Consider the following 11,021-nt stretch of genomic DNA (forward strand, 5'->3'; position numbering starts at 1 on the left):
CTGCGGCTCGCCTGAAGAGTCTGAGGTGTCTGGGTCCACCCAGCAGCGAACACACAAACACACCTGTCTGGACAGGCCACTCCGACAGGTGGCGGGAGGGGGATCGTCTTGCGCACGCCTCCGCCTTTACAGTTTCAACACAACAACACGGTCTTGCTGTCATATCAGCAGCAGGATCGATGCCCCGTCTTCCTGTCAACGCCCCGATTGAAGCCTCAAATCTTCAGCGTGAAACTAAAAGAAAACACGCTGAGAATTTCCAAAAATAAACAATTTTTTTAAACAAACAACACGATTTTTACACTCTGACACTGCTGGAAGCCCCGTGATTGTCAATACTGCCAAATAAACAAGTTTATTTTTACCTAAACATGTCCTATTAACAGGTTTTAGTCCATCTGTTCACAGTCTACACTTGTGATTTTCTGAAGTGGCGTGAAATGAGTTTAGAGGCTTATTTTCTCGTTTAACACCAATCAGCTGTGACGTGTATTAAAAATGTGCACACAGCCATTGATGGCATTTCCAGTGAAATTAGCGCTTTGTTCTGTTTTGTCGGGGCTGAGCGCTGCAGGCTTCAGCCGTTTAAGGCTCGGGCAGCCACTGATATGGCAGGAGACCAACGTTTAACCTGCACCGCCTCTGCAGAAAAGACTCCGCGACCTCCAAATTAAAAGTGTGCAACACAAACATGTTAATAAAACCACCCAGTAAAGGATAAATGTGTGTGTGTGTGTGTGTGTGTAACCCTAACCCTCCCTCTGTTTTCACTCAGTAGAGTCAGATATAAAAGTTTTCTCTATTTCTGATCTTAAACAACACGAGTCATGAAAAAACAAAAACCCCACACACATACAAACAGAACTGTGCTTAAAACATCAACATGTAGTGAATGTACTTAACAATAAAAACACTTTTTTTGTTTTACAAACTCTTTGTAGAAGAACAGAAGAAAATACACATCCTGAAAAAGGGAATTTTAGCATTTACAAGTCCATCCTGCGGCTGCGGAGCGCTCAGCGATGGCCACGGCCGTCTTCGTCAGACTGAACCGGGGGTTTTCCGCCACCAGGAAGAGGAAATGCAGGAAATGTGTGGTGCTTTTTTTTTTTGTTGTTGTTCCAGAGAATCCTAACAGACGACGACTCAGTTTATACGAGTTCACATCGCATCGCGTTCCCCCAAATCAATGAGTCAATCGGAGGAGCGATGACACAGCTGGAGGCTTCCAGCCAAACATCACAGACTAACTGGCTTTCAAGTTTAAAAGTCACACTTCAGTGGAGTTTTAAAAATTTTTTTAAAAGATATTTCCAGAAAACATGTTTAAGCTTTTTCTTCTAAAACGATTCCAGATGTGTTAAAACTCGGAGCTGTTCTGGGTAGACGGTGGGAACACTGGCGGTTATTTTGGCGAACTGGATGATGATGGTGGTGAATTATTAAGAGGTTAAATAATAACTGATAATCACAAAAAAAAGCCATGAAGAAGAAGTGGGGCCTCATTCCCAAAAGGAGAAGCTTCCATAAAAGCTGCAGATATTCAACATCCTGGTGGTTGCCCTCCTCACTGCCCGTTGGTGGAGGTACTGTTGGGGGCGGGACTGGAACCCTCTGCGCCTGCGGGCGGCTGGACGTTGTCGGCCAGGTTGTGAGCGTGCTCCAGGAAGAGGTCTTTGAGCACGCTCAGCTCTTTGCTCAGCAGTTTGATCTTTGCCTCGAGCCGCTCGTTCTCCTCCTTCAGCTCGTTGACGCGCTGCTGCGTGTCCATCGCCTTCTGCTTGCTGCGCATGCGGCTCTTCTTCACTGCCAGGTTGTTGCGTTCGCGCCGCTGGCGGTACTCCTCGCTCTCCTTGTCTGCAGGGGGTTTCTTCATCTTGCTGGGGGCGAGGGCTTTGCCACCTCCGGTCGAAGGGTTTGCTGGGACGAGTTGCGGGACCTGCTGCAGTCCGGCTACGGCTGCCGGCAGGGACGAAGAAGCAGCGTGGGCCTGGCTCTGGATGACGCTCACGCCGTTGTGGTCAGTTGCAGTTAGTTTCGGCTGCGACGGCCGGCTCATTTGGATGTGCTGCCAACGGGTGCTGATCTTTGACCAGAGTCTCCTCAGGTGTAGAGCTGAATAGAAGACTGGAAGGAAAGAAGAAGGTCCTGCAGATGGACAGAGCCTGGAGGGCAAGACAGACCAGATTAATTGAGCAGATCACACAGAATCAAAGCAAACACTAAGCTATAGACTATAGACAACACCACACATGTAAGAAGACAAAGAAATCAGAGACAGCTGTGTGCAGATGTTTCTGTCCACGCGTTTGGAGTGGAGGCCTCACCTGAACCACAGTACGTCCCTTTCACTGACTTTATTTGGTATTTTAATAAGTACCAGTGAATTTTTATCATCTAGATGAAAGAACAACACCATCTGATTCGTTAGGGTACCTAACCTCAGAGGTTCTGGTCTTTGCTGGCTTCCTGCACGTTGACAGGAAGTGAAAAGCCTCCTGGTGGTCTTTGATATCATACAGCTGCATCTCGAGACTTGTGCGCATCATTTTGATCTGTTATTTATTTCTCCACTCTTCTTCCTCTATGCAGTGAACCTCCCTGTCGATCTCTCACTGTTCAAGCCCACCTTTTAACCAAATCAACCTTCTACCTGAGCCTAACACATCACCCACCTGCAAGCATGTCTGTGCTGGTTGAATATCCCATATCAATTCACTATCCGGACGCCTATGCAAATGGCACAAAGGCGGTAATATGGATTCTGCTTTGGCGTCTTTCGGTGGATGCAGGCTCTGGTCCTGCTAAATATGAGCTGCACAGTGCAAACACTGAACATTTGTCAGACTTGACAGCTTTTTGATTTCACTCTGCAGCTCTGCGCCAGAAATGTTCAGGAATTTTTTTTAAATTTCTGCAACAAAAGGACTGACAAGCCATTTTAATGTGTTTCTATCATTTCTGGAAGGTGGAGGTCAATCAGCCAAAGTTCCAGCTCTGAACATCATTTCCTCACTTTCCCTTTCGCTGAAACGTTATACTCGGATTCTGCGGAGTTTGGTCCAGTTAGGAGGCTTCATCATCACCATCCTCCTCCTCCATCACTGCGATACGATAATTGTTCGGATTGTTATTCCGCACGGCCAATTAACAGCGCCGCTCTGATTGGCTGGTGCGTTGCTATGCAGCCAGTCAGCTGTGCGCAGCGGAAAGCGCTCCGGGTGAAACAGCGGAGAGGTTGCCTGTTGTTGCATCATCACGAGCGGCTCTCTTTGTGTGAAGACAGGGGAACTCCAGAGTCATGCGGGGCTATACACAAAACCACCGCTTTCTGGTGACTTTACCGACGTGTGACAAATATGAAATCACACGAAACAGACCGAAACAGGCGGACTGATCCGAAACACGTCGCTTTAAAGTACCTAAACTTTAATTTTCGAACACTTTGACAACTTTCTGTTCACTCGAAGCGACCAACAGGCGACTCGCCGCCTCGCTACTGACTGTCGAGCTTTCCCGCTCTGAGACAGGCGTCGATTTAAGCCGATTTGGCCCGAAACACAACAGCTTTCTTTTAACGTACGCGAACACTGCCTGTTTAGCCGGGCGCATAGCCAGCTAGCGAGTTAGCTCCTGTCGCTAACAGCCATCAGCTCACTGCCAGCTTCGCTGTTTCGGACCTACAGAGAATGAAAACTACGATTTTACCTTCACTGGGAGGCGGCGGGCTCAACCGTCCGTCAAAAGATGAAAAAGTTCCCCTAGAAAACCGAAGTTTAATCCCGTCCGTATGAGCTCGGACTGTTTTTGTTTGTAACATGGAGAGCGACCGATTGCGAAATCTCTTTTACCATGTACGGCAATGTCCAGGATCAGCTAATCACAGGCGAGTAGGTGGCAGCGTGTTGGGGCGCTTGGCCAATCACCGATGAGTGTGCGGCGGAGTGATGCAATGCTCTTTGTGATTGATTCGTGTTTGGACCAATGAGACGCTGCTATCTTCTCTCGGCGTTGTTTATGTAACCGAGGCTGGTCAGATGAGTTGAAACACGTATGACTTCATCTCTCATGACGAGACTCTCTCTCAAAACCTTCAGTATCGACGCTCCCGCTTCCTTCAGTCACGATAATAACTACTGTGACATCCGCGTGTACGAAGAAACCACTTCAAACACCTGGTGAACATTCACAGGTGAGACAAGGACTTAATGAAACCGTGGCCCTACCAGGAACACACAAAAACAATGTAATTACTGTTTTATTAATAATCATGACCAGATAATATAAATGAAGGGATGTATAGACAAAGACCCTGAGCTGTCAGAGGTCACCTGGATCCAAACAAACAAAAATGAAAGCTCAACTTCAAAAGGTAAAATAAAGACACAAAAGAAACAAAATATTTAAAAAGTGGGTGATAAAAGTGATAAAAAGAAGATACAAACCCACAACAAACAGACAAAAATGTATCCTGACAGCACTTTAATCTCAGGCTGCGAGCTTACATGTGGTTTCTAGAGTTTCCAAAAGTGGAACGGGAGGCAGAGCCTACAGCTTCAGGCCTCTTCTGTGAAACATGTGCTCAAGTTTGGATTCAGGAGACAGACTTTTAAGATGAGACTTCACACTTTCCTTTTTTAAAGTTTATAGTCAGATCAGCTGACCCTGACATCCCTTATCCTGCTATAGGCTCAGGCTGCCCAGGGATTTCACATGCTAACACGACTGTGTAGTTATAGGTTTGTGCACAGATTTCCCCCCCTATTATTTTCCCTTTCTGCTCCACTATGATGGAGTTTAAATCAATCAAGATGAGACTGCAGTGCAACTTTCAGCTTTCATTCAAAGGGTTTAACAAAACGTTTGCATTGACTGTCTAGACATTACAGCCATTTTAATACATAGCATCCCATTTTCAGAGGCTCCTAAGTGTAAATATAAGGATTGATTTTAATAACTGGACATAAATCCTTTGCACCCGGTGGCTACCTAAAGTCTAGAAACCACGCCACAGTTCATCCAGCTGCTTGTACCGGCAGCAACATCATGAATAAACACCCATGACCTGGTTCGACTGCAGCCATACATGCCCAGGCCATCATTCTTAAACAACCATCATCTGTCCCAAGATCTTTTTCAGGCTCTTTTAGATGTTTACTGACAGTCCAACCTGTTGTAAACTCTATATTTCCATTCACAAATGCATCATTTCATTATGTTCAGAAAAACTATATTTAGCAATTAAGAAGGTATTTTCTTAACAATGGAAATAATTCTGCCATCATGCGCTGTAGGTGTTTTCTATGCTCTTTCAGATCTGTTGGTGTTGCTGAGCTGGTCAGTGCATTCTTTTTTTAAACAGTGCACCAGATTTTGGATTTGGCCAATACCAAAGTCTTTGCTATTTATTTGGGCTTTTCAGCCGAACGATGGCCTCCTTCACTTGAACTGAGATGCCACATTGAGAAGTCCAGCTATCAAATGCAATTTCAACTCTTGGACTTAGCAACAGATTTCATATCTGACTATTTCACATGACATAAGATGACGACAGGCCTCATATGACCACGAAGCGGCTTGTCAGTCAATTGTCCTGTGAAAGTTAGTACTGTGCTGTAATTCCAGTGCAGTTAGTTCAGTACTTTTGTTAAATCCCCCCAAATTAAAGCTGAAAGTCTGCGCTTCATTCAAATCTTGATTTTTTTAAATTCACTGTTGTGATGTACAGAGGCAAACAACGACCCCCCCAAACAGTCACTGTCCAACATCTTTTGGACTTAACTGCATAAATGAAATTGAGCTGGACTGAAAGCAGCCACAAAGAGACACAAAACATGAGGTTTGGTAATAGTGATGCCTCGTCACGTGACCAAACATTACATTGCTCTACTAGGCGCTGCATCCAAACTATGCTGATGTCTGCAAATGTGCTGTGAATGTTGGCCAGCTGTCCATGTGGAATTCGAAGCTGTCACTCATGACTCCAGTGCAGTGTTTGCTTTTTTTGGTAAACTGCTTTCTCAGCTCTGATTGGTTAATGTCAACTTAAATTCAAATGATTGCTTCTGTTTTATATTTTTTTTACTGTCCAACCACACTGTTGCTGCAGAAAATGTGTACAGGACCACTAATGCTGCAACACTGACTCAACACTTTAAGTCCGAGATAACACTGGTGACAATAGTGTGATGTCATCGAGGTCAGGGCTGCCTCGGCTCAACAGAGATTCACCGGTGCTGTTAAAATGAAAGTAAAGTCACTGAAAACAAATGAAGGCTGAATGCAGTATTAGGAATGTGATCGAAGTGTGATCGAAGAGGTCAAAGGTCGACGTGCCGGCCTGATCTGAGGTACGCTCGCACCGTGCTGACAGCTGAGCTGCAGTGAAGCAAACAGAAGCTCTTCAAATATTTGTCTGAGCGATTTTGTGTATTCTAGTTTGTGTTTAACATGCTGACTTTGAAGTTTGGGAACATCACACTTATTTTTTCCAGTTTTAAACTTTTTAAATTATTATGTTGTTTCCTTAAAAACACATGTGTTCCTCCAGATCACTTCAATGATCCCTGGTACTTCCTTCTGAAAGCCACTGGCCTGAAGAGCTTCTCACTGCAACAGAAAATGCTGTTCACATTTTCCCAGCTGAGTCCGTCAACACTAGTTTTAAAAGTCAGGCCCTGAGGACCACTAATGCTTCCTCAAGGTTCGTTAAGAATTCCTCAAATGGGGCAGAAAAAGGACAGAAAGTGGCGCTGGGTCTGTCAGAAAGAAGCAGATTATTGTTTTCAAATGGAGGTCAAGCAAAAACCTGTAAAAATATACATGGAATAAAAATACAAAATAAAGAAGCAGCTTGAAATCGCTCCCAACACGAAGATCTCTCCGTTTGCTGCTCATAGAGGGCGCTGCAGTCCAGCTCTTCAGTCCGCCGTCCCTGCCCCCACTGCTCCGCGCCGCTCCGCGCTGCTCCGCGCTGCTCACCCGTCCTCATCCAAGAAGATTCCCCAAGTCACATCTAACATTGTAAGCAGGTCATAATAAATAAGCCTCAGTGTTGGATCTTCCTGACTTAGAATTTGGAAATAAAAACACATTACAATAAGGAAAAAGGTTCTTTATTGCAGGGACTTGACGGTATATATTCATATTATAACTAAGTAATGACGGGTTTTTGCATCTGTGCGCATTCGATTTAACATCAGACGTGTTCTAAGTCCAGAAGATGTTCTCGACTTTTATAACTTGCACATAAAGTCTGTGCGTCCTGCTCTGATAGGTGCCGCTCCCTCCTTTCACTGAGATAAAGTCTGCCAGTGTAGACTGCCCGGGGATTAAAGAAAAGTGCCCAACAGAATGCAGTTCTCCTAAAACAGGTTTTCGTGCTGCTCGCGTTACGCGCTGAACACCAGCGCGCTCGGTGTAGAAGAGCTTCTGAAATCCAGAGCAGTCATTGATTTTTGTAAATATTTGTTTTTATATATATATATGTATATTATATATGTGTGTGTGTGTGACTTTGGCAGACCGACTCTAACAGCGGGTGGTTTCAGTGCGTCTTCGGCAGCCCGAGCTTTGGCGCTGAGCAGAGCAGAGCGCGCAGAGATGAGCGCAGGACGCGGTGTGTGATAAAAGTTTGAGTCGAGTTTGACTCTGAAGCGTTCCCGTGCAGATAGCTGGCAAGACTGAGGGTTGTGTGTGCGCGCGCGCGGGCACGTGTGCCCGCCCACTCCCTCTCTGTATATAACAGCAGTTTGACAGCTCGGAGTTTACTGAGCAGGAGGAATCAGCCCAGCAGAGTAAAGCCTGAAGCTGCTTCATTCCGCTTCTTTCCGCGTACAAACGGAGCCACTGCGACCGTCACAGTCTCTCCGAGCTTTGGGTCAGCGCATGCTTGCAGCTGTGTAACCCCCTCTCACCTTAGGACCCGACTTTGTGCAACCTGGATTCCCGGAGCTCATCGCCATGCTTGCCCGGGTTTAGATTCTCAATGGAGCTCTCTAACCTATACGAGGTCGCACCTCGGCCCCTGATGAACAACCTGAACCAGCAGCCCCCCTCCGGCTACAGAGACCCGGCAGATCTTGGCGGTGAGATCGGAGACAACGAGACCTCCATCGACCTGAGCGCGTACATCGACCCATCAGCGTTCAACGACGACTTCCTGGCTGACCTGTTCCACCACAGCTCCCGACAGGACAAGCTCAAAATGATGAACGGGGAGTACGACCCGGTGTCTTGCGGCCCGGGGCCCCAGCAGCTCTACATGTCCAACTACATGGAGTCTAAGATGGAGCCGCTTTACGAGCACAACCCTCCACGCCTCCGACCGGTGGCTATCAAGCAGGAGCCCCGGGACGACGAGGACATGAACCCGGGCATGCCCCCCACCTACCACCACCCGCACCCGCACCCCCAGCAGTACTCCCAGCAGCAGCAGATGCCTCACCTCCAGTACCAGATTGCGCACTGCGCACAGACCACCATGCACCTCCAGCCAGGGCACCCTACACCTCCGCCGACCCCGGTGCCCAGCCCGCACCAGCACCAACACTCGCACCCGCACTCGCACCAGGGCGGCATGAAGCTCCTAGAGCAGCAGAGGGGATGCGGCAAAACCAAGAAGCACGTTGACAAGAACAGCCCGGAATACCGGCTGAGGCGCGAGCGCAACAACGTGGCCGTGCGCAAGAGCAGGGACAAGGCCAAGATGCGCAACATGGAGACGCAGCACAAGGTGGTGGAGCTGACCGCCGACAACGAGAGACTGAGGCGCAGGGTGGAGCACCTGACCCGCGAGCTGGACACGTTACGGGGCATCTTCAGACAGCTGCCGGACGGTTCCTTCAAACCCATGGGAAGCTGAGAGCCTCCCGAGCCGGACCGGGAGCAGACTGGACACGGACTGGTACACTGCTGGATTTATACACACAGCTGGTTCCGTTCGTCCGGGCGGACTGAAAGCGGTGAGGAGACTGAGGCAGCTGAGCTGTTCACTGCTAAAACACCCGACTGAACGGAGTCCTCGCGATCACACTTTCTCCTCAGACTAGAAAAAAACTGCTCCAAAGTTTCTGCGTGAAAACGAAAACCAAAGTGAGACAGGCTGTACGCAGAAAACAAACTTGAAGCCACTTTGGTTTTTCTCGTTTCAGGAATTTTCCGGAAGATGCTTCAAAAAACTGATAAACTTTTACTGGAAACAGGTGAATTAATCTCACCATCATCTCACTGACTGAGCTCTCCGGAGAAAGACTTGCGCTCACCTTCAGGAGAAAGAGTGACTCGTTCAGTCGGTATATTTTGTTTTTGTTTCGTTGTTGTTGTTGTTTTTTTTTGCAGTGTTCATGTGCCTTTTAAAACTTTTTGTGCAAAAGCCGATAAGCTCGTCCCCCCTGCAGATCCACACAACAGAGGACTGGCTGTTTTTGTGCCTTACCCCCGTACAGACTGAGACTCGACCCCACATATCAGTGCAGCTAAGGTAGGGCACGGCGGTGACGAGCCCGGACCAGCCTGTTGTGCACGTAGTTCCTGAATTATCGTGGTTTGTTTTATACAAAGTTACCGTCTCTATCAACTGATGAACTTGTCTTAGAGCTATGAAACTCAACCTGTATGTATGTTTATTTCCATGATATAACTGCATGGATTTGTGCTCATTTTCTCCTGTTTGTTCTTTGAGGAGGCGCGCGGGGCTGTTGGCAGGTTTGTGTGTTCTGATAATCTGATCACGTGATGCAAACTCCCCCCCCCCCCCCCCCGAGATAAAATAAATCTGAAATTTTTTCTTTTTAAAAAGTAAAGTATTTAAGATTTTTGTTCACTGACACACTGTCAACCACAATACTGAAAGCTTGTACCTCCACTCTTAAGAAGTGTATTAATTAAGACTAAACGAATACCTAAAAAAGGCCCAAATACATTTTTTCTAAGCTTCCTAATACTCAAGAAGGTGTGGAGATACAAGTTTGCCCCCCCTGTTGATTTAAGCCAAAGTAAAATACAAACTAGGAAAAAAAGAAAGAAGAAAAAAGACTGGAATTGAAACTGTGGTACCTGCTGTCTAGGGGGAAACCACGTATCTGCAGGAGAAGCCTGATGGCAGCTGGTTCAATGGGATTCTGCAGAAACGTGGTTCCCCTGAAGACACCGAAGCAGCTCTCTGTATGCACTATTTGTCGAAGCACAGCTTTGTTTGTCTGACACACGATGGGTACTGATCTGAGCAGAAAAAAAAAACACGCCTGGCTCCGTGCACATACCTGTTTTTATGTGTTTGTTCATTCTGAGAAAGATAAAAAATAAATAAATGTGAACAGGGTTTCTATGCAACATGGTAGTTATCTTCTTCCTCTTCCCCGCTGTTGAATCATAGCTCACGCAGCAGTGCCTTCTGATCCTCTGAGTTGACCTTTGACCTTCAGCTGGTCTTTTGAGAAAGATTTTAAGACATTTGTGTCAGCGAGGAAGAAGGAAGCACTTTTTTTTTTTTCTTACAAACTCTGATGTTAAACCAACATTTGTTTCAAATTTTACGTCTCAATTGTAAAATAAGCATATATATAAATATATATGAATAAATATATATATAAAATACCAAAAAATCTGAAATATTATAATAAAAGAAGCTCGTTTTATCAGATTCTGTTTGTGCGTTTGGATTTATTTCTCCATTTACTTCTCCTGTTGCTGCAGTTCATTGCATCTCTTCGATTTCTTGCAGTCCATAGGGGGCGCTCTGCCAGAAATGCTTCATATCAGGGTTCATTCTTCAGCATGAATAATGGTAAAGATCCAGTCTGCAGCGCTGCAACTTCCACAGTGACGTCTGACTGTCATAAAAGTGAAGAAAATCATCGGAAAATCAGAATTTTTCTGACAGCTTTGGTTCCTGTTTTTTTCTCTGCATGTAGGTCTCGCATGCAAACACACGATTAGTAATTTATATGATATACAGAAAGATCTGCTGCAGCGGTAAAATGCACATCACATATTCTCTGCACATATTTTAGTTGCACTCA

General features: G+C 46.2%; 2 protein-coding genes across 2 annotated transcripts in view; one reads left to right on the top strand and one right to left on the bottom strand.

Moving 5' to 3' along the window:
• Nucleotides 1-3,880, bottom strand: part of cebpg (CCAAT enhancer binding protein gamma) — a 4,759-nt gene extending 879 nt beyond the window's left edge. Inside the window, exons 1-2 of the mRNA XM_085160356.1 lie at nt 3,709-3,880; nt 1-2,165 (exon numbers count right to left, since the gene is read on the bottom strand). The exon at nt 1-2,165 is cut by the window's left edge and continues 879 nt beyond it. Coding sequence (XP_085016482.1) covers nt 1,568-2,059 — 492 coding nt within the window. The 5' untranslated portion in view covers nt 2,060-2,165; nt 3,709-3,880 and the 3' untranslated portion in view covers nt 1-1,567. The remainder of the gene's footprint in view (nt 2,166-3,708) is intronic.
• A 3,863-nt stretch (nt 3,881-7,743) lies between these two features.
• On the top strand, nt 7,744-10,642 carry cebpa (CCAAT enhancer binding protein alpha). The gene has a single exon (XM_085160342.1). It carries the CDS (start codon nt 7,988-7,990, stop codon nt 8,861-8,863), a length of 876 nt encoding a protein of 291 aa, XP_085016468.1. The 5' UTR covers nt 7,744-7,987; the 3' UTR covers nt 8,864-10,642.
• Nucleotides 10,643-11,021: the final 379 nt, after the last annotated feature.

Source organism: Neolamprologus multifasciatus, chromosome 1 (assembly GCF_963576455.1).
Source record: "Neolamprologus multifasciatus chromosome 1, fNeoMul1.2, whole genome shotgun sequence".
In the NCBI taxonomy this organism is placed as follows: Eukaryota; Metazoa; Chordata; class Actinopteri; order Cichliformes; family Cichlidae; genus Neolamprologus; species Neolamprologus multifasciatus.

Bases quoted from the DNA above. Each gene is read 5' to 3' on its own strand.
- cebpa (XM_085160342.1), top strand. From the start codon at position 7,988: ATGGAGCTCTCTAACCTATACGAGGTCGCACCTCGGCCCCTGATGAAC.